This window comes from Saimiri boliviensis, chromosome 2 (assembly GCF_048565385.1).
Source record: "Saimiri boliviensis isolate mSaiBol1 chromosome 2, mSaiBol1.pri, whole genome shotgun sequence".
NCBI lineage: Eukaryota > Metazoa > Chordata > Mammalia > Primates > Cebidae > Saimiri > Saimiri boliviensis.
Window position 1 is genome coordinate 112,628,491 of NC_133450.1, and position 23,528 is coordinate 112,652,018.

At 46.4% G+C, this 23,528-nt stretch overlaps 1 protein-coding gene across 1 annotated transcript in view; it reads right to left on the bottom strand.

Annotated features, from left to right (window-relative positions):
* The window catches only part of RTF1 (RTF1 homolog, Paf1/RNA polymerase II complex component), a 75,125-nt gene extending 55,564 nt beyond the window's left edge, over positions 1 to 19,561 (bottom strand). The window contains exon 1 of the mRNA XM_003935693.4: positions 19,330 to 19,561. Within this exon, the coding sequence (XP_003935742.2) occupies positions 19,330 to 19,551 (222 nt within the window). The 5' untranslated portion in view covers positions 19,552 to 19,561. The remainder of the gene's footprint in view (positions 1 to 19,329) is intronic.
* Positions 19,562 to 23,528: the final 3,967 nt, after the last annotated feature.

Consider the following 23,528-nt stretch of genomic DNA (forward strand, 5'->3'; position numbering starts at 1 on the left):
TTGCCTGAACCCAGGAGGCGGAGGTTGCGGTGAGCCGAGATCGTGCCATTGCACTCCAGCCTGGGTAACAAAAGCGAAACTCCGTCTCAAAAAAAAAAAAAAAAAAAAAAAATCAACCAGGTACAGCGGCTCACACTTGTAATCCCAGTACTTTGGGAAGCCAAGGAGGGTGGATCTGGAAGTTCAAGACCAGCCTGACCAACATAGAGAAACCCTGTCTCTACTAAAAATACAAAATTAGCCAGGCATGGGGGTGCATGCCTGTAATCCCAGCTACTTGAGAGGCTGAGGCAGGAAAATCACTTGAGCCCGAAAGGCAGAGTTTTCAGTTAGCCAAGATCGTGCCACTGCACTCCAGCCTGGGCAACAAGTGCAAGACTCCATCTCAAAAAAAGAAAAAAGAAAAGAAAACCGCAATAGTATGGAGACAGCAAAGACTCTCATAACAGTATAAAAGATACAAGATGTACTTTCCACAACCTGAAGATTGTAAAGGAAGTTACTGGGAAAACTCACAGGAAGATGACTTTTTAGTTCAGTCCTCTATATTCTTTTTTTTGTTTGTTTGGAGACAGAGTCTTGCTCTTTTGCCACGCTGGAGTGCAGTGGCGTGCTCTCAGCTCGCTGCAACCTCTGTCTCCCGGATTCAAGCAATTTCCCTGCCTCAGCCTCCTAAGTAGCTAGGACTACATAAGCACGCCACCATGCTCTGCTCATTTTTTTTATTTTAGTAGAGATGGGTTTCACCATGGCCAGGATGGTCTCAATCTCCTGACCTCATGATCTCCCACCTCGAACTCCCAAAGTGGTGGGATTATAGGCGTGAGCCACCAAAACCAGCTTTTTTTTTTTTGAGACATAGTCTTGCTGTCTTCCAGACTAGAATGCAGTGGCACAACTTTGGCTCACTGTAGCCTCTGCCTCCCAGGCTCACGCCTGTAATCTTAGCACTTCGGGAGGTCAAAGTGGGAAAACTGCTTAAGGCCAGGAGTTCAAGACCAGCTTGGGCAGAGATCACATCTGCCCAAGAAATGTAAAAAAAGTTTTTTTTGAAGTCCATTTGAAAATGATACATACACCAGAGGTTGATGCATCTGCAGCTATCTCCTACCAGCCCACTTCACTGTGCCACACTGGTTGAGATAACATTTCATGTGTCCAGTGAATATCTCTTACTATTGTCCCTGTATTTCAAGTCATCCAGTGAAAGCCTTTCCTATTTATTTTGACATTCCCCTAGGAGAATGGTGCAGGGGGTGCCAGCATGGTATATCAAATGAAGGCTGAACTAAAGATCTACTTAAAATAGTGCCAATGCCCAACCTACTTACTATAGGATGGCTGCGCAGAGATGTCGCATCTGGCTTCTAGAGCAGTTTGACTAACACTGCTTAAAAGCCGCATTTAACATTAAACTAGACTGCCAAAACTGAGACCCTGAAACAAGCAAGAAAAGACAATGAAAGCCCATATGAATAAATCTCGACAGGTTTTATAGCTAATTAGCATACTGAGATCTTTCTCACTCATTCCACAAATATAACTAATGTCAGTAATTACTACCAGCTAAGACAACCAAATATCCTGGTTTTCCCAGGACTGTCACCGTTTTAGCACTGAAAGTCCTACATTCTGGGAAACTTCTCAGTTCCTGGCAAACTAGGAAGGCTGGTAACCTTACTAACAGCATCTGTCATGTAGCAAGCCCTGGGTAAACAATAGTGAAGAAAAGATACAGCTGGGCACAGTGGCTCATGCCTATAATCCCGCTCTTTGGGAGGCTGAAGTGGGAAAACTGAGCCCAGGCGTTCAAGACCAGCTTCAGCAACATAGGGAGACCCTATCCTGACAAAAGGGTTTTTTAAAAAAATTAGCTGGCCTGGGCGCAGCGACTCACACCTGCAATCCCAGCACTTTGGGAGGCTAAGGCAGGCAGATCACCTGAGGTCAGGAGTTCATGACCAGCCTGGCCAAGGTGGCAAAACCTTGTCTCTACTAAAGATACAAAAATTAGAAGGGCGTTGGCCAGGTGTGGTGGCTCACACCTGTAATCCCAGCACTTTGGGAGGCTGAGGTGGGTGGATCACCTGAGGTCAGGAGATCAAGACCAGCCTGAACAACATGAAGAAACCCCATCTCTACTAAAAAAATACATTAGCCATGCGTGGTGACATATGCCTGTCATCCCAGCTACTCGGGAGGCTGAGGCAGGAAAATCCCTTGAACCTAGGGGGCGGAAGTTGTGGTGAGCCAAGATAGCACCATTGCACTCCATCCTGGGCCACAAGAGAGAAACTCCGTCTCAAAAAAGAAAAACTACCCGGGCATGGTGGCAGGTGCCTGTAATCCCAGCTACTTGGGAAGCTGAGGCAGGAGAATCACTTGAATCCAGGAGGTAGAAGTTGCAGTGAGCTGAGAGTATGCCACTGCACTCCAGCCTGGGCAACACAGTGAGACTCCGTCTCAAAAAAAAAAAATTAGCTGGACGTGGTGATGGGCACCCACAGTCCCAGCTGCTTGAAAGGCTGACGTACAAGGGTAACTTGAGTTGGGACCTCAAGGCTTCAGTGAGCTAGAATCTCGCCACTGCACTCCAGGCAGGGCAGCGGATGAAACCCTGTGTCTTAAAAAATAAAAAAAGAAAACCAGGCATGATGTCTTTTTTTTTTTTTTGAGACGGAGTTTCACTCTTGTTACCCAGGCTGGAGTGCAATGGCGCGATCTCGGCTCACCGCAACCTCCGCCCCCTGGGTTCAGGCAATTCTCCTGCCTCAGCCTCCGGAGTAGCTGGGATTACAGGCACGCACCACCATGCCCAGCTAATTTTTTGCACCTTTAGTAGAGACAGGGTTTCACCATGTTGACCAAGATGGTCTCGATCTCTTGACCTCGTGATCCACCCGCCTCAGCCTCCCAAAGTGCTGGGATTACAGGCTTGAGCCACCGCGCCCGGCTAGGCATGATGTCTCATGCCTGTAATCCCAGCACTTTGGGAGGCTGAGGTGGGCAGATCATGAGGTCAAGAGATAGAGACCATCCTGGCCAACATGGTGAAACTCTGTCTCTACTAAAAATACAAAAATTGGTTGGGTATGGTAAGAGTGCGCCTTTAGTCCCAGCTATTCAGGGGACTGAGGCCAGAGACTCGCTTGACCTAGGAAGTGCAGGCTGCAGTGAGCCAAGATCCCACCACTGCACTCCAGCCTGGCAACAGAGCGAGACTGTTTCAAAAAAATAAAAAATAAGGTCAAGCGCACTGGCTCACGCCTGTAATTCCAACACTTTGGAAGGCCATGGTGGACAGATCATGAGGTCAGGAGATGAAGACCATCTGGGCCAACATGATGAAACCCCGTCTCTACTAAATTTTCCAAAAAAATGAAAAAAATAGCTGGGCGTGGCAGTGGACACCTGTAGCTACTCGGGATGTTGGGGCAGGAGAATTACTTGAACCCAGGGGGCAGAGATTGCAGTGAGCCAAGATCGAGCCACTACACTACAGCCTGGGTGACAGTGCGAGACTCCAGCAAAAAATAAAAAATAAAAAAGAAGTCAGGTGTGGTGGCTCCACGCTGTGGTGGCTCATGCTTGAAATCCTAGCAATTCGGGAGTCAAGGCGGGTAGATCACTTGAGGTCTGGAGTTCAAGACCAGCCTGGCCAATATGGTAAAATCCCATCTCCACGAAAAACACAAAACTTAGCTGGGCATGGTGGCGTGCACCTGCAATCCCAGCTACTCAGGAAGCTGAGGCAGGAGAATTGCTTGAACCCAGGAGGCCGAGACTGCAATGAGCTGATATTGTGCCACTGCACTCCAGCCTGGGCAACAGAGTGAGACTATGTCTCAAATAGAAAGAAAGAAAATAAAAAATTTTTAAAAAGGAAAAAATATATCGTTCTTGACATCATGGAATTCAAAATCAAGTAAGGGAGATGGACAATAAATGAGCAAAGAAACAATGAATTCCAGCCGGGCGCAACGGTTCACACCTGTAATCCCAGCACTTTGGGAGGCCGAGGCGGGTGGATCACGAAGTCAAGAGATTTAGATCATCCTAGCCAACCTGGAGAAACTCTGTCTCTACTAAAAATACAAAAATTAGCTGGGTGTGGTGGCGCACACCTATAGTCCCAGCTACTGAGGAGGCTGAGGCAGGAGAATCACTTGAACCCAGGAGGCGGAGGTTGCAGTAAGCCCAGATCGTGCCATTGCACTCCAGCCTGAGCAACAGAGAGAGGCTTCATCTCAAAAAGAAAAGAAAAAAAAAAAAGAAATAATAAATTCCATCTAATGATAAGTGTTAAGAAGGAAGTGAATCAAATGAACGGAGGGTCTATTTGCAGTAGGGTGATTAGAGAAGCTTCTCTGAGGTAATAGCACTTAAGCTGAGACCAGAAACTTTTCGGGAGGAAAAGAGATTAGTTTTCTGGACAGAGGCCTTCAGATGGAACAGCTAAGGCCCTGAAGCTGATAACAGCTTGTCTTAGTCAAAGAACTGATAGAGAAACAGTGTGACAAAAGTTTAGCAGGCAAGGAGGAGAAAAGAATGAGGTGGGTTAGTGGTAAGAAGAAACCAGATCATTCTGAGCTTTATAAAACAGGGTCGGGATCATGGATTTTACGTGAAGGCAGCGGGAAGCCATCAAATAGTTTGAAGCAGGGGAGTAACCCAATCCAGCAAGAGTTTAAAAAGAGCACTCCTGGAAAAAGAGAGAGAGAAAACGAAGCACTACAGCTGGTAGATGAACAGACTAGAGGGGCCAGGATGGAAGTACAGAGAGGACTCAGAAGGAATCCACAGCAGTCACATTGGACAAGGTAAGTAGCAGGACAGGAAAGGAAAAAAACAATAATTCACAGAACTTTAAATCTAAGAAGTTACTTCCTAGTGGCCATTTCATAGAAAAACTGTTGATTGATTTAAACACTGAATATTGGCTGGGCGTGGTAGCTCACAAGTAGCCTGTAATCCCAGTACTTTGAGAGGTCAAGGTAGGACGGAGGATCCCTTGAGCCCAAGAGTTTGAGACCAGCATGGGCAACATAGGGAGACCCTGTCTCTATAAAATATTAAAAATTAATTAGCTGGGGCTGGGTGCAGTGGCTCATGCTTGTAATCTCAGCACTTTGGGATGCCAGTGTGGGCACATTACTTGAGATCAGGAGTTCAAGACCAGCCTGGCAAACATGGCGAAACCCTAACTCTACAAAAAATACAAAAATTAGGCAGGCATGGTGGCACATGCTTGTAATCCCAGCTACTCAGGAGGCTGAGGCAGGAGAACTGGTTGAGTCCGGAAGGCAGAGGATGCAGTGAGCCAAGATCGTGCCACTGTACTCCAGCTTAGGTGACAGAGCGAGACTCTGTCTCAAAATAAATAAATCAATTAGCTGGGCATGGTGGCACACACCTGTGATACCAGTTACTCTAGAGGCAGAGGAGGGAGGATCACTTAAAGCCAGGAAGTTAAGGTTGCAGTGAGCGTGATAACATCACTGCACTACAGCCTGGGTGACAGAGCAAGATCCTGTCTTTATTTTTTTGTTTTTTTGGTTTTTTTTGAGACGGAGTTTCGCTCTTGTTACCCAGGCTGGAGTGCAATGGCACAATCTTGGCTCACCACAACCTCCGCCTCCTGGGTTCAGGCAATTCTCCTGCCTCAGCCTCCTGAGTAGCTAGGATTACAGGCACGCACCACCACACCCAGCTAATTTTTTGTATTTTTAGTAGAGACGGGGTTTCACCATGTTGACCAGGATGGTCTCGATCTCTTGACCTCGTGATCCACCCGCCTCTGCCTCCCAAAGTGCTGGGATTACAGGCTTGAGCCACCGCGCCCAGCCAAGATCCTGTCTTTAAAAAAAAAAATTAGTATTGCAGTAGAGGGCTTGGAACAAGACTCTCAAAGTGACAATGTCCCTTACCTCTTCAAGTAATCTCAATGTAACCAAGTTAGAAAATGTCCCACCATGTAGGCTGGTTGATAGAGCAAAACCCCAGCTCTAAAAACTAAAGAAAAAAAGAAAACTTGACATCATGGATCTGTCAAGTAACATTTCTTTATTCAACAAATATTTATTAAGTGCCTACTCTGTGTCAGGCAAGCATCAGTATAATTATTATCACTGTTAATATTATTATTTGTGACAGGGTTTCACTGTCACCCAGGCTAGGGTACAGTGTCATGATTATGGCTCACTGTAGCCTCAACCTCCTGGGCTCAGGTGATCCTCCTATCTCAGCCTCCTGGGTAGCTAGGACTATAGGCACACATGTAGTGGCACACTACCACTATACCCAGCTTATGTAGCTTTTATTTTGAATGAACAGCTGGGACCACAGGCACATGTCACCACACTCAACTAATTTTCAAAAAATTTTTTGGGCTGGGCACGGTGGCTCACGCCTGTAATCCCAGCATTTTGGGAGGCTGAGGCAGGCGAATCACGAGGTCAGGAGTTCGAGATCAGCCTAGTCAATACAGTGAAACCCTGTCTCTACTAAAACAATTATCTGGGTGTGGTGGCACATGCATGTAGTCCCAGCTATTCAGGAAGCTGAGGCCGAAGAATTGCTTGTCCCGGCAGGCAGAGGTTGCAGTGAACCGAGATCACACCACTGCACTCCAGCCTGAACAACAGAGAGAGACTCTGTCTCAGAAAACAAACAAACAAAAAGAATTAGCTAGGCATGGTGGCATATGATTGTAATCCCAGCTACATAAAAATCACTTGAACCCAGGGCAGAGGTTGAAGTGAGCCAAGATGGTATCACTGCACTCCAGCTTAGGCAAAAGGGCGAGACTCTATCGAAAAAAAAAAAAATTTTTTTTTTTTTTTTTTTTGGTAGAGAGCAAGTTTCATCATGTTGCCTAGGAACTCCTGAGCTCAAATAATCCTCCCACCTCAGCCTACCAAAGTGCTGGGATTACAGGTGTGAGCCACTGTGCCTGGCCCTCAAGCATTATTTTCAACTACCAACCTGATGTCTCCAGTTGGTTATCTCATACTCACTTCAAACTCAAAGTATTCCAGACTGAATGTAGGATCTTCACCTCTAAACCTGCTCCTCCAGCATTCCCCATCTCATACCAGAGCATGGCATCAATCTTTGATACTCCTCTTCTCATCCCAATATCTAATCAGTTCTCAGTCTTCAAGTCCTTTCAGTTCTACATACTGAATATTAAGTCCAACCAATTCCACTAACTCATCTCTATAAAGACCATATCCATCCAAGTCAGTCCTTCATTCAATAAATACTGAAAGGGTGCCTACTGCATACAGGTATTGCTATAGATGCCAGGGACAGCATAGCAATACATATACTTACCTTACTGAAGCTTCCATTCTAATGGAATGCATGTTCTCCACCATCTCTCATCTGGACTCCTCTATCTGACACCTAATTAGAGTTCCTCTCCATATTACTCTCCACATAGTCTGGGTAAGGGAAATTTGAAAACATCTTCCAACTTAAAATCCTTCAATGGCTTCCAATTACCCTCAGAATAAAGTCCAAAGTCCTTAACATTGCCAACATGGCCCTGCCAGTGACTTTAAATTTTTTTTCTTTCTTTTTTTTTATTTTCTTTTCTTTTTCTTTTTTTTTTTTTTTTGATGGAGTCTCACTCTGTCACCCAGGCTGGTGCAGTGGTGGATCTTGGGTCACTGCAACCTCCGCCTCCCAGGTTCAAGGGATTCTCATGTCTCAGCCTCCCCAGTGGCTGGAACTACAGGCGTATGCCACAACACCAGACTAATTTTTGTATTTTCAGTAGAGACAGGGTTTTGCAATGTTTGCCAGGCTGGTAGAACTCCTGGCCTCGTGTGATCCTCCCACCTCGGCCTCCCAAAGTGCTAGGATTACAGGCATGAGCCACTGCACCTGGCCAAAAAACTTTTTTAACTCCAGCCCACAGTAAGACAAATTATACCTCATAACCCAGTATACATGTACATGTATCTATGAGACACACAAATTTCATTACTTATCTTTACTATGTATGACATACTATCTTTACTATGTTTTCTATTCAATTCAATTTTATTTTTACTGCTGGTTGTAGTGTGCTAAACTGACTTCTCCATCCTCAAAGGGTCAAAACAAAATCTACCTCTACGCAGTTCCATTTGTGCTTCTCTCTCTCCAACTGTGCAACTGGTTATGTTACACTCACTCTGTGCTTCTTTCAGTTTCATAAGGGTTCTAGATCCTTCCTGCCTCATTTCTTTTATGTATGCTGGTGCCTCAACCATGAACACTCAACACCCTTCCTTTTACTCTTCAGTCCTCCAGTCTTTTGCTTAATACATATTCCAGGTTTCAGTTTAAATGTCACTCTCATCAGGCTAGAATAGGGTCCCTGGTAATACTTCCACAGTATTCTTGCCCTTGCTTCGTGGCCTGTAATGCAATTTTAAGGAAATGAGTCTCTCTGAGCAATGCCCCCACCCCATCTCTCTCTCACTCCACTTTACACTCCTTGACGGTAGAAACTGCTCCCATTTTGTTCACCCAATAGCTCTAGTGCCCAACACTGTCTAATACATTCATTGAAAGATGAACAATCTGCCGGATGCAGTGGCTCATTGCCTGTAATCCCAGCACTCTTGGGAGGGCAAGGTGGGTGGATCACTTGAGATCAGGAGTTCGAGGCCAGCCTGGCCAATGTGGCGAAACCCTGTCTCTACTAAAAATACAAAAAACTGCCGGGTGCAGTGGCTCACGCCTGTAATCCCAGCACTTTGGGAGGCCGAGGCGGGTGGATCACGAAGTCAAGAGATCGAGACCATCCTGGTCAACATGGTGAAACCCCGTCTCTACTAAAAATACAAAAAATTAGCTGGGCATGGTGGCGCGTTCCTGTAATCCCAGCTACTCAGGAGGCTGAGGCAGGAGAATCGCCTGAACCCAGGAGGCGGAGGTTGCGGTGAGCTGAGATCACGCCACTGCACTCCAGCCTGGGTAACAAGAGCGAAACTCTGTCTCAAAAAATAAAAAAAGAAGCCGGGCGCGGTGGCTCAAGCCTGTAATCCCAGCACTTTGGGAGGCTGAGGCGGGTGGATCACGAGGTCGAGAGATCGAGACCATCCTGGTCAACATGGTGAAACCCCGTCTCTACTAAAAATACAAAAACTTAGCTGGGCATGGTGGCGTGTGTGCCTGTAATCCCAGCTACTCAGGAGGCTGAGGCAGGAGAATTGCCTGAACCCAGGAGGCGGAGGTTGCGGTGAGCCAAGATCGTGCCATTGCACTCCAGCCTGGGTAACAAGAGCGAAACTCTGTCTCAAAAAAAAAAAAAAAAAAAAAAAAAAAAAGCCGGGCGCGGTGGCTCAAGCCTGTAATCCCAGCACTTTGGGAGGCCGAGGCGGGTGGATCACGAGGTCAAGAGATCGAGACCATCCTGGTCAGCATGGTGAAACCCCGTCTCTACTAAAAATACGAAAAATTAGCTGGGCGTGGTGGCGCGTGCCTGTAATCCCAGCTACTCAGGAGGCTGAGGCAGGAGAATTGCCTGAACCCAGGAGGCGGAGGTTGCAGTGAGCCGAGATCGCGCCATTGCACTCCAGCCTGGGTAACAAGAGTGAAACTCCGTCTCAAAAAAAAAAAAAAAAAAAAAAAATTAGCTGGGCACGGTGGCATGCGCCTGTAGTCCCAGCTACTTGGGAGGCTGAAGCATGAGAATCACTTTAAACCAGAAGATGAATGTTTTAGTGAGCGGAGACCTCACCACTGCATTCCAGCTTGGGTGACAGAGCGAGACTCCATCACCAAAAAAAAAAAAAAAAAGACAAGAAAAAGAAAGATGAACAATCTCTAATTTTGGGGAAACTTACAGCCTAGGAAGAAAGCAATAAATACACCAATAGGACCTGTGTCTGAAGATCAGTTTTGTATTTTTCTTAAAAGCCTCACTGTTAAAGCTTCCATGGGACTCACTCTTTAAAAAGAGTGAAATTAACAAGCAAATTATATCAAACTAGATGTAACATTATGACACAAATTAAAATGTCAACAAATTAACACATTTCTCACAAACTCATCCTATATTCAAAATTTGCCTCTGATTAATGTGAAAAACACTACAATAACAAGAAGCACAACTTTAAAATTTCTCAAGTTTTATGGGGAAGGTTTATAGAAGGATACTTTGTAATTATATATATATGTATTTATATATGTTATATATAAATATATATAATATATTATGTATATATTATATATATTTATATATATTATATATATACTTTGTAATTATATATATATGTATTTATATATGTTATATATAAATATATATAATATATTATGTATATATTATATATATTTATATATATTATTATATATATATATATATATTTTTTTTTAAGACAGGGTTTCACCATGTTGATCAGGCGGGTCTTGAACTCCTGACCTCAGATGATCCACCCACCTTGGCCTCCAAAGTGTTTGGATTACAGGCGTAAGCCACCACACCCAGCCTGTAATAATATTATTTTTACATGCAGTATCTGAAAACAGTTCCTAGAAAATACTTAGGGGTTTGGCCAGGGATGGTGGGTCATGCCTGTAAATCCAGTACTTTGGGAGGCCAAGGCGGGTGGATCACAAAGTCAGCAGTTCAAGACCAGCCTGGCCAAGATGGTGAAACCCCGTCACTACTAAAAATACAAAACTCAGCCAGGTACAATGTCTCATCCTGTAATCCCAGCACTTTGGGAGGCTGAGGCAGGCAGATCACCTGAGGTCAGGAGTTCGAGACCAGCCTGGTCAATATGGTGAAACCAGTCTCAAAAAAAAAAAAATTACAAAAGTTAGCCGGGCGTAGGCTGGGCGCAGTGGCTCACGCCTGTAATCCCAGCACTTTGGGAGGCCGAGGCGGGTGGATCACAAGGTCGAGAGATTGAGACCAACGTGGTCAACGTGGTGAAACCCCGTCTCTACTAAAAATACAAAAAACTAGCTGGGCATGGTGGCGCGTGCCTGTAATCCCAGCTACTCAGGAGGCTGAGGCAGGAGAATTGCCTGAACCCAGGAGGCGGAGGTTGCGGTGAGCCAAGATCGCGCCATTGCACTCCAGCCTGGGTGACAAGAGCGAAACTCCGTCTCAAAAAAAAAAAAAAAAAGTTAGCCGGGCGTGATGCTGGGTGCCTATAATCCCAGCTACTCGGGAGGCTGAGGCAGAGAATTGCTTGAACCCAGAAGGCAGAAGCTGCAGTGAGTTGAGATTGCACCACTGCACTCCAGCCTGGGTGACAGAGTGAGACCCTGTCTCAAAAAAAAAAAAAAAAAATATTTAGGGGGTCTACTTTCTCAAAGACAAATTTAATTATTGCTACCTCAAGTGAGAAAAACAGGACATGACAATATAATCTCCATTTTAAATAAGAAAACTCTATTAAGCATCCCAGTGAGAATATACCTCAATTTTTCTTTTTTTAGAAAGACAGAGTTAAATTTTTTTTTTTTTTTTTTGAGACGGAGTTTCGCTTTTGTTACCCAGGCTGGAGTGCAATGGCGCGATCTCAGCTCACTGCAACCTCCGCCTCCTGGGCTCAGGCAATTCTCCTGCCTCAGCCTCCTGAGTAGCTGGGATTACAGGCACGCGCCACCACGCCCAGCTAGTTTTTTGTATTTTTAGTAGAGACGGGGTTTCACCATGTTGACCAGGATAGTCTTGATCTCTTGACCTTGTGATCCACCCGCCTCGGCCTCCCAAAGTGCTGGGATTACAGGCTTGAGCCACCGCGCCCGGCCAAATTTTTATAAATACTGCGTTGTGCTCACCTGAATTGAGAACTCTGGTTCTTTTATTACCTTGAATGCTTTTCATTTTATAGGACTTATGCATAAATATTATTCCATAAAGAATGATGACATAAGAGCCCAGAGGTTTGCCTCAAATTATTCTTTCCCATGGGCACCAACAGCAAGTATCTTGAGATTTCAAAATGTTGAAGAAAGGCTGTGGTCGACATAAGAACAGTGTCACTATCAGGTCAAATGCTAAAAGAAAAGCTTTCAAACTCTCAAACTAGGTCTTAGTTTTAAAAACTTTCAGGCCGGGCGCGGTGGCTCAAGTCTGTAATCCCAGCACTTTGGGAGGCTGAGGCGGGTAGATCACGAGGTCAAGAGATCGAGACCATCTTGGTCAACATGGTGAAACCCCGTCTCTACTAAAAATACAAAAAATTAGCTGGGCGTGGTGGCACGCACCTGTAATCCCAGCTACTCAGGAGGCTGAGACAGGAGAATTGCCTGAACCCGGGAGGCAGAGGTTGCAGTGAGCCGAGATCACGCCATCGCACTCCAGCCTGGGTAACAAGAGTGAAACTCCGTCTCCAAACAACAACAAAAAAATTTTCAAAGGCCAGGTGCCAGATCACCTGAGGCCAGGAGTTTAAGACCTGTATACAACATGGAAAAACCCCGTCTCTACTAAAAATACAAAAAACTTAACTAGGTATGGTGGTGGGTGCCTGTAATCCTAGCTACCCTGGAGGCTGTGGAAGGAGAAATGTTTGAACCCAGGAGGTGGAGGCTGCAATGAGTGGAGACCATGCCACTGCACTCCAGCCTGGGCCACAAAGCAAGATTCCATCTCTAAATAAATAAATAAATAAATAAGGCCAAGTGAGGTGGCTCACACCTGTAATCCCAGCACTTTGGGAGGCCAAAGCTTAAGAATCACCTGAGCCCAGGGGTTCAAGACCGTGTAGGCAATGTAGTGGGACCCCCATCTCCACAACTGATTTAAAAAATTAGCTGGGTGTGCTGGTGCACACCTGTACTCCCAGCTACCTGAGGGGCTGAGGTGCAAGGATGACTGAGCTAGAGAGGTCAAGGCTATAGCAGTGAACTGTTAATTGTGCCACTACACTCCAGCCTGGGAGTGAGACCCTGCCACAAACAAGAAAGAAAGTTTAAACTACTTCACTTTAGTTATCATATAACTGTTCACAGAAGACAAGGGGTAGGGGAAGGTGGAAAAACAGGCCCCAATAAAAAGCCTTCCAGGACAGGCGGTGGCTCACACCTGTAATCCCAGCACTTTGGAAGGCTGAGGTGGGTGGATCACCTGAGTTCGGGAATTTGAGACCAGCCTGATCAATAGGGAGAAACCCCGTCTCTACCAAAAATACAAAAATTATCCAGTCGTGTTGGCACATGCCTGTAATCCCAGCTACTCAGGAGGCTGAGGCAGGAGAATCGCTTGAAGCCAGGAGGTGGAGGCTGCAGTGAGCCGAGATCACGCCATTGTACTCCAGCTTGGGCAACAACAACAACAAAAAAAGCATTCCAACAATTCAAACAGCTTCAGAAGAACTAGCAGCCTTGGTCAGGTAGCTCACGCCTGTTATCCTAGCACTTTGGGAGGCCCAGGTGGGTAAAATCACTTGAGCTCAGGAGTTCAAGGCCAGCCTGGCCAACACGGTGAAACACTGACTCTACTAAAAATACAAAAATTAGCTGGGTACAGTGGTGCATGCCTGAAGTCCCAGCTACTCAGGAGGCTGAGGCAGGAGAATCAATTGAGCCTGGTAGATGTAGGTTACAGCAGGGCGACAGGACTGAAACTCTATCTAAATTAAAAACAATAATAATAAAAAGCAACAGCTTTGCCATTTTAAAACCTCCCTGTCAAGTTCTTTTAGTTATACAAGTGCCCTTTTTTCCTTGACCTTTTTTATTCTTTTGTTTTTGTTTTTGAGCTGGGGTCTCATTCTGTTGCCTGAGCTGGAGATTAAGTGGTGGGATCCAGCTAACTGCAACTTCAACTTTCCAAGCTCAAGAAATCCTCCCACTTCAGCCTCCCAAGTAGATGGGACTAAAGTCACACCACCATGCCCAGCTAGTTTTTAAATTCTTTTAGAGATGAGGTCTCAGGCCGGGCACGGTGGCTCAAGCCTGTAATCCCAGCACTTTGGGAGGCCGAGGCGGGTGGATCACGAGGTCGAGAGATCGAGACCATCCTGGTCAACATAGTGAAACCCCGTCTCTACTAAAAATACAAAAAAGTAGCTGGGCATGGTGGCGTGTGCCTGTAATCCCAGCTACTCAGGAGGCTGAGACAGGAGAATTGCTTGAACCCAGGAGGCGGAGGTTGCGGTGAGCTGAGATCACGCCATTGCACTCCAGCCTGGGTAACAAGAGCGAAACTCCGTCTCAAAAAAAAAACAACAACAAAAAAAACAAAACAAAAAAACAAAAACAAAAAAAAAATTAAGAGATGAGGTCTCAGAAAAAGAAAGAAAGAAAGAAAAAACAAAAAAAAATAGAGAAAAGGTCTCACTTTGTTGCCTACGCTGATCTCAAACTCCTGGGCTCAAGAGATTCTCCCACCTTGGTCTCCCAAAGTGCTGAGATTTCAGGGCATGAGCCATCATGCCTGGCCTATACATGTATACTTAACTTGGAAACTATGGCAGAGACAGGAAACTATTTCTCTCACAAATTACTTATGTGTTACAAAAAAGATTAACTTGCATACAGGCAGTGATCTTAATCACTAACATAAATCATAATTACTTGAACTATACCTGTTACAAATGCAGAGTCCAGACCTCTATCCCCTGAGAGCCTAATTCAGTAAGTCTGGGATGGGAACTGCTGCACCCTCTAACCCCCAACCTACATTTTAAATAAGCTACCCAGGTGGCTTCTGACACACAGGTCCACCCCCACCACCAGGAAAAACCAGTCCAGAAGGCCCACCTATCTCACCTTCAGTAAGGAATAAATTTGAGGTAATTTTTTTTTTTTTTTTTTGAGACGGAGTTTCACTCGTTACCCAGGCTGGATACCCAGGCTGGAGTGCAATGGTGTGATCTCGGCTCACCGCAACCTCCGCCTCCTGGGTTCAGGCAATTTTCCTGCCTCAGCCTCCTGAGTAGCTGGGATTACAGGCACGTGCCACCATGCTCAGCTAATTTTTTTTATTTTTAGTAGAGACGGGGTTTCACCATGTTGACCAGGATGGTCTCGATCTCTTGACCTCGTGATCCACCCGCCTCGGCCTCCCAAAGTGCTGGGATTACAGGCTTGAGCCACCGCGCCAGGCGGAGGTAAATTTTTTCACATGATGGCTCCTATCTGAAAAACCCAGGGACAAAAGGCTTCCTTACTATGTTCCATTCCACACTAGATACTTGGTGATCTGTCATGGTTTATTCCTTCCACAAGGATCATACACTAGACAGTAAATCTAATGTTATACCCCTAGTGAAGACTCCGAATTAGATGGAGCAGCCCAAGGTATTTGGGGTAAGAAATATCCAGAATGCATTAGGATTCCTAAAGACCCCCAAGCAGGACTGATTGTGAATGTCTGCTAATGGTCTTCGTGAAAATGTCTAGAGGGCAGAGATCTTCCTCTTTGATTCTTCTGAGCATCTGGCACAGTGCTGAACAGACAAACAGAAGGCATTGGTGCCCCTGTTAGGATGTGGAGGAAAAGGGAATTTTGATCTGGTTCCCATCTGATAACAAGAATGCCAAAGATAAGTGGAAGGGAAGGAAGTTGAAATTGCCATTAAAATGGATTAGGTATTACTTACACATTTTACGTTAATTGCTTTTTACAAAAAGATATTTAGAATTGGATTAAATGTTGCAATTCCAACCAGGCATGGTGGCTCACGCCTGTAATTCCAGCACTTTGGGACACCAAGGCAGACAGATCACCTGAGGTCCGGAGTTCAAGACCAGCCTGATCAACAGGGTAAAACCCCATCTCTACTAAAAATACAAAAATTAGCCAGGTATGGTGGCAGGCACCTACATTCCGAGCTACTCAGGAGGATGAAGCAAGAGAATTGCTTGAACCCAGGAGGCATAGGTTGCAGTGAGCTGAGATCATACCACTAACTCCAGCCTGGGCTATAAAACAAGACTCCGTTTCAAAAAAAATAAAAAATAAAGTTGCAATTCTTTCCAGTTCCCACTTTGAAAATGCTTTTTGTGAATGAGGTAAAATATCTCTACCACAAAAGGAAGCAATCAACTTACTTTATTTATCAGAATTCTGTGGAGAACCACTAAGGACATTAATTTGAAGCTTAGTTCATTCATCATTTGAACAGATGTCCTGAGAGTACTTTACCAAGAAAGCTCCCCAAATAATCCTTTTAACTGATATACTAATTTCCTCTCTTCACTGTACTTTATAAACACGAATTCTAGCACCATGAAAAATGACTGTGAAACATTATCATTTTGCAACATGAAAAAAATTTAAAACAGATTAAGTTGGTATAGTAGAAACAGGCTTTGTAGTCATGCAAATTTGGACTCGAATCCCAATGCTATCACTTATTAGTTGTGTGAATTATTTAACTTTTCAACCTCCATTTTCTTTATGTAAGGTAGGGGAAATAATTCCAAATTTAGCATAATTTGAAAACCTGACAATGTAAATAATTTGAAGTGCCTACCCTAGGCACTATATAAATGGTAGCCAATGTTGTTATTATCTGAAACATTCACATTTGTAGATCAGAAGATAGAAAAATTTTGATTCGCACAGGATGCGGTGGCTCACGCCTGTAATCCCAGCACTGTGGGAGGCTGAGGTGGGTGGATCACGAGGTCAGGAGTTTGAGACCAGCCTGACCAACATGGTGAAACCCTGTCTCTACTAAGAACACAAAAAGTAGCATGGTGGCACATGCCTGTAATCCCAGCTACTCAGGAGGCTAAGGCAGGAGAATCACTTGAACCTAGGAGGTGGAGGTTACAGTGAACCAAGATTGCGCCACTGCACTCCGGCCTGGACAACAGAGCGTGACTCCATCTCAAATAAAAAAAAAAGAAAAAGAAAAAAGTAGACTCTACCCTTCTAACTGCCAGTCTAAAATTATCTACCAATGAAACTTACAGTCAAAATTATACTTCTGATATTTTTGTAAATTTCGGGAGCCTTTCAATAAGAACATTTTCAACTCACCCTTTCAATTCCTATCCCAAAACAAAGTTTCTATTCATTAGATAGTCCTACACAGGCCCCATTACTTCCCCACCTCCCTACTACCATTTTCAAAGCAGTCGTCTTTCTATAGTACCTCTCCAGTCCTTTTCTTCTTAAAAGTCCTCCTCTTTTATGTCCTAATACTTCCTTTACTATTATTATTATGAGATGTAGTTTCACTCTTGCTGCCCAGGCTGGAGTGCAATGGTGCAATCTCAGCTCACTGCAGCCTCAGCCTCCCAGGTTCAAGGGATTCTCCACCTCAGCCTTCCAAGCAGCTGGGATTACAGGCATAGGTCACCACGCCAGGCTAATTTTGTATTTTTATTTTTATTGTTTTATTTCATTTTATTTATTTATTTTGAGACAGAATCTCGTTCTGTTGCCCAGGCTGGAGTGCAGTATCAGTAATGTGATCTCAGCTCACTGCAACTTCCATCTCCTGGGTTCAAGTGATTCTCCTGCCTCAGCCTCCTGAGTAGCTGGGACTGTACAGGTGCATGCCGCCAAGTCCAGCTAATCTTTGTAATTTTAGTAGAGACAGGGTTTCTCCATGTTGGTCAAGCTGGTCTCCAGCTCCTGACCTCAGGTGATCCACCCGTCTGGGCCTCCCAAAGTGCTGTCATCTCAGGTGTTTCAGCAACCTCGCCTGGGCCCCAATACTTTCAAACTGAGATCTCTGGCCTCATACAAAAGACCTCTAGGAAGCCAATTATAGAAAAACTTTATTTTATTTATTTATTTATTTATTTATTTATTTTTTGAGGCGGAGTTTCGCTCTTGTTACCCAGGCTGGAGTGCAATGGCGCGATCTTGGCTCACGGCAACCTCCGCCTCCTGGATTCAGGCAATTCTCCTGCCTCAGCCTCCTGAGGAGCTGGGATTACAGGCACGCGCCACCATGCCCAGCTAATTTTTTTGTATTTTTAGTAGAGATGGGGTTTCACCATGTTGGCCAGGATGGTCTCGGTCTCTTGACCTCGTGATCCACCCGCCTCAGCCTCCCAAAGTGCTGGGATTACAGGCGTGAGCCACCGCGCCCGGCCCGTATTTTTCTTTTTTCTTTTTTCTTTTTTTTTAAGACGGGGTTTCACCTTGTTGGTCAGGCTGGTCTTCAACTCCCGACCTCAGGTGATCCGCCCGCCTTGGCCGCCAAAGTGCTTGGCTTACAGGCGTGAGCCACCACGCCCGGCCGAAAAACTTTATAATAAATGCTTGCACTGCCATCAATTCTTACAAACACTTCATCCTTACAATAAACCAATTAGATACACCAGGCTGATGTTACATCTTCATTTTACATTTAAGACCAAAGTTATATAGCTGGGGAAGAGCATAAGCCCAGAATAGAATTCTGATTTTCAGACTCCAAGTTCAGAACTCTTTCTACTCAAAAGCTATCTGCTGCATATTCTTTCCTTACATCATTTGCTCATTAAACACAGGGGAGACCATCTTTGTATCTCCTGGTATCAATAGCTCACTGCTACAAAGAGCAGCTTCCTCCCTACAATATTTTCTAGAGTATATAAATAGTTCAACCCCAAGACACTGAGGCCAAAAGTTACTTTCGGTGCTTCCTTCACAGTCTTCAATTAAGAAAGAATTCTGGGAAGCTGCATGAAAGGGCCAAGAGGAGGCCTGGGCTGTGCACAGTCCCTCCATGTCGCCCTGCATAGTTCTCTATTACTTCCAGTATCTGCCCTCTTTCCTCCACCCGAGTGTTTTCTTGGGTCTGACACCCCAACAGGGGCCCTTCTCAAACACAAACGACCCTAGTCGCCAAATAAACTCGGGCCCACAGCTAAGTCTCCTTGCCAAACACGGCAGAGACTCCTAGGAACATTTACAAGAGTGTCCCTTCTCTCTGTCAACATCCCTTGTCCGAAAAACTTCATCTTCCAGAGTCCGCATCTTCTTGGCCCTCGCTCCTCACTGACCCACGCGCACCCTTGCATCTCCTGCAAAACCTCCGAGCCGCCCAGGTTGGCGGGCGCTACTTCCTATCTCTTCCAGCCCGGATCTCCTGGACTGCAGCCCGCCGCCCCGATCTGACTCCGGCAGATCACGGCCCCTTTGGCTACCCCGGAGCCCGAGGCCCAACAGCCCGGTCCCTGCCCCGCCGCCCCGCCTCCCCGCCCAAGGCGCCAAGTCCTCCGGTCTCCGTCTCCAGGCCCAGGCCGGTCTCCAAGGCCCCGCACGCTCCGGGAAGACAGGAAAGGGGCTGCAGCGACGCTCAGGGCACAGGGTGAGCCGAGTGCTCGGGTGGGAAGGCTCCAGGCCCGGCCGGCTCCCGTCTCCCGCGGCCCGGACTCAGCCCTCTGGCTTCGCCGGCCCGCGCCTCAGCGGCCTGCCCTCACCTGATCCAGGTTCTCGTCGCTGCCGCTGTCCTCTGTGTCCGAGTCGATCACGACACGGCCTTTCCGCTTCTTTACCATGGTGGTCCCCCGGCACCCACGCCGGACGCCGCCCGGACTCCCCTCTTGCCCGCCTGCCAGTGGGACCGCCACGGCCACTGCCGCCGCCGTCGCCGCCGCCGCCGCCGCTGCTGCTGCTCGACCGACACAAAGGCGACCGCGCATGCGCGCTCCGCTCCGCCCATGGCCCCGCCCCCTGTTCGTCGCACGCCGTTCGCCGGCCCCTAGTGCCCCGCCCTGCCCCGCCCCCGACGCAACGTGAGAGGCGGGACCTTGCACCCTCTCGGGTTCCCGGCAGAGAATGTAGGTGGCTTTCTCCGCGACGGCCCCGGAGTCCTTGACTGTGTCCCTGCTACATAGCCGAAGTTCAGTGGTGTCTATCTATCGGGGGCTTGAGCCGCAAGAATGAAGGTCCTCTCTGAGGGGGCTCTCGTGTCTGCCGCCTTTCAACTGACCAACGCTGATGGCGTGTAGGGGGTGACTTCAGGCGTCAGCCGCCTGGAAGACATGAGTCGCCTGGACCACGCGGTGGGCACGGGTTGTGGCTGTAGTGTGCTGACCGGGGACTGTATGAGTGACAGCTGAGCTGGGAGCTGGAGAATGCATCTGAGTTACCCACAAGGACAGTAGAGTTGCACGCAGAGAACGCATAGGCAAAATGGCCTAGCGATGATAATAAAGTTGGGTTCAGAGAACTGAAGTTAGTTATGGCCAGAGCAGAGATTTTGAGTGGGGAGAGTCGAGAGACGAGGGTAGAGAGGGACTCGGCAACCGCATCATTCAGAGCCTAATAAGTTGACTTAGGGAGTTTGAAATTGAGTTTTGGAAGATTTTAAACTGAAGAACCACATGATTTGATTTGTGTGGGTTGTTTGTTTTTTTTTCTCATATATATATATATATACACATACATACATACATATATAGATATATGGATATATATTTTTTATTTTTTTATTTTTTTTTGAGACAGAGTCTCACTCCCTCACCAGGGTGGAGTGCAGTGGCGCGACCTCGGCTCACTGCAACCTCCGCCTCCCGGGTTCAAGCAATTCTCCTGCCTCAAACTCCCGAGTAGCTGAGACTACAGGCGCGTGCCACCACACCCAGCTAATTTTTTTGTATTTTTAGTAGAGATGGGGTTTCACCATGTTGGCCAGGATGGTCTCCATCTCTTGACCTCGTAATCCACACGCCTCGGCCTCCCAAAGTGCTGGGATTACAGGTCTTTTTTTTTTTTTTTTTTTTTTTTTTTTTACCTTTAAGGCCTGAAGTGGAAGGGTTCTTGTTTTTTAATAGAGACGGGGGTCTCTCTGTATTGCCCAGGCTGGTCTTGAACTCCTGGGCTCAAAGGATCCTCCCGCCTTGGCCTCCCAAAGTGCTGGGATTACAGGCGTGAGCCACCGTGCCCTGCCTGATTTGTGTGTTTTTCATTTGTTTGTTTTGAGACAGAATTTCGCCGTTGTTGCCCAGACTGGAGTGCAATGGCGCGGTCTCGGCTCACTGCAATCTCCGCCTCCCAGGTTGAAACGATTCTCCTGGTAGCTGATATTACAGGCGTCCGCCACCACTCCCAGCTGTGGAATTAAATACATTAGTGCCCAGCGTGCCGCCACTTAGCTCGAAAAGGTGTTCAGGATTAGCTGTGGAATTAAATACATTAGTGCCCAGTGTGCTGCCACTTAGCTTGAAAAGGTGTTCAGGACTAAGGTAAAGAAAATAACCTAGGCCGGGCGCAGTGGCTCACACCTGTAATCCCAGCAGTTTGGAAGGCCAAGGTGGGTGGATTACCTGAGATCAGGAGTTCAAGACCAGCCTGACCAACGTGGGGAAACTCAACCTCTCCAAAAATAAAAAAATTAGCTGTGGGTTGTGGGGGGCATCTGTAATCCCAGCTGCTGTGGAGGCTGAGGCATGAGAATCACTTGAACTCGGGAGGCAGAGGTTGTAGTGAGCCCAGATCACACCACTGCACTCCAGCCTGGGCAACAGAGCAAGACCCTGTCTCAAAAAATAAAGTCCAGCTATCTCCTTACCCTAGAAAATTTTCCTACGATTTAGCCCCTAGACTTTTCTCCCCAAATATGTCCTTGGAACTGAGCCTATGGCCAGGGTGACCCCAAATCACCAACCCAGCTTCCCTATGTCTAGCCACCCTGAAGCCTGGTGCCCTTCTGGAGGACCCTCTTTAAATGTGTTAATACACAGAATTGCTAAGAAGAAAGCCATAATATAGTCAGTGGCCCTTGAGTGGAATTAATAAAGGTATGTTCGGGAGGCTGAGGCAGGAGAATTGCTTGAACCTGGGAGGCAGAGGTTGCAGTGAGCTAAGATCGCACCACTGCACTCCAGCCTGGCACCTGGCAACACAGCGAGACTGTCATTCATAAATAAATAAAAACATACATACATACATAAAGTATGCTATTTGAGTGAAATCTGTTGATTTTTCTGCAAGGGGTTTTCTAATGATCTACGGACTGAAGTTAGTTCATACTGTGATTAATCAATGTCTATATTTAGTGAATAAACATCTTGTGCTTTAAACTCCCTCTTGTCCCAGAGAACCCAACCAGTGAAAGTTTCCAATTAGTAAAATGAGGATAATGATAGTATCTGTCTTTTTGGGTTCTTATAAGGTGTAAGTTACAAAGCATGCATGGTGGCACAGGCCTATGGTCCCAGTTACTTGGGAGGCTAAGGTGGAAGGATCGTTTGAGCCCAGGAGTGCTCAATTCAGCCTTGGTAGCACAGAGAAACCACATCTCAAAAAATGGGCCAGCCGTGGTGGCTCATGCCTGTAATCCAAGCACTTTGGAGGCCAAGGCAGGCGGATCACCTGAGGTCGGGAATTCAAGACCAGCCTGACCAACAAGGTGAAACCCCGTCTTTAAAAAAGAAAATTAAAAAAAAGAAGAAGAAAATAATAATAAATTAGGCCAGACTCCATGGCTCACACCTGTAATCCTAGAACTTTGGGAAGCCGATGCAGGAGGCTCACTTGAAGTGAGCCTGGACAACATGGTGAAACCCCAATCTCTACTAAAAATACAAAAAATAGCCTGGTGTGGCGGTGCATACCTGTAATCCCAGCTACTCGGGAGGATGAAACAGGAGAATCACTTGAACACAGGAAGCAGAGTTTGCAGTGAGCCAAAAGCACACCATTGCACCCCAGCCTGGAAGACAAGAGCGAAACTCCATGTCAAAAAAATAAAAGTTAATGCATGTAAAAAAGTGCTTAGAATACTTGCTGGCAAACAGTAAACAATAAATGTCAGCTATACTTACTACACTTTTGGGAGAGAGACTGCACTGAGAAGGGGTTAGAAATGGGAGATTTTTATTTTGTACATTTTTTTCCCACTGAGGCTCGCTGTGTTGCCAGGCTGGAGTGCAGTGGCACGATCTTGGCTCACTGCAACCTCTGCCTCCAGGGTTCAGGTGATTCTCGTGCCTCAGCCTATCAAGTAGCTGGGATTACAGGTGCTCACCACCAATGCCCGGCTAATTTTTTGTATTTTCTGTAGAGACAGGGAGGGTTTTACCGTGTTGACCAGGATGGTCTTGAATTCCTGACCTCAGGTGATCAGCCCACCTTGGCTTTCCAAAGTACTGGGATTATACGCATGTGCCACCACGCCCGGCCCCAGCTAATTTTTGTATTTTTTTGTAGAGACAGGGTTTCACCATGTTGACCAGGATGGTCTCAAACTCCTAACCTCAGGTGATCCACCTGTCTCTACCATCCAAAGTGTTGGGATTACAGGCGTGAGCCATTGCGCCCATCCTAACTTTTGTGTTTTTTTGTGTGCTGTTGTTGTTTGTGAGATGGAGTCTTCCTCTGTCACCCATGCTGGAGTACAGTGGCGCAGTCTCAGCTCCCTTTACAACCACTGCCTCCCGGGTTCAAACGATTCTCCTGCCTCAGCCTCCCAAGTAGCTGGGACTACCGGCGCGCATCACCACACCAAGCTAATTTTTGTATTTTTAGTAGAGATGGGGGTCTCACCATGTTGGCCAGGATGGTCTCTCTTGACCTCGTGATCCGCCTGCCTTCACCTTTCAAAGTGCTGGGATTACAGGCATGAGCCATGGTACCCAGCCTTTTATTTTGTATTTTATACACTTTGGTGCTGTTT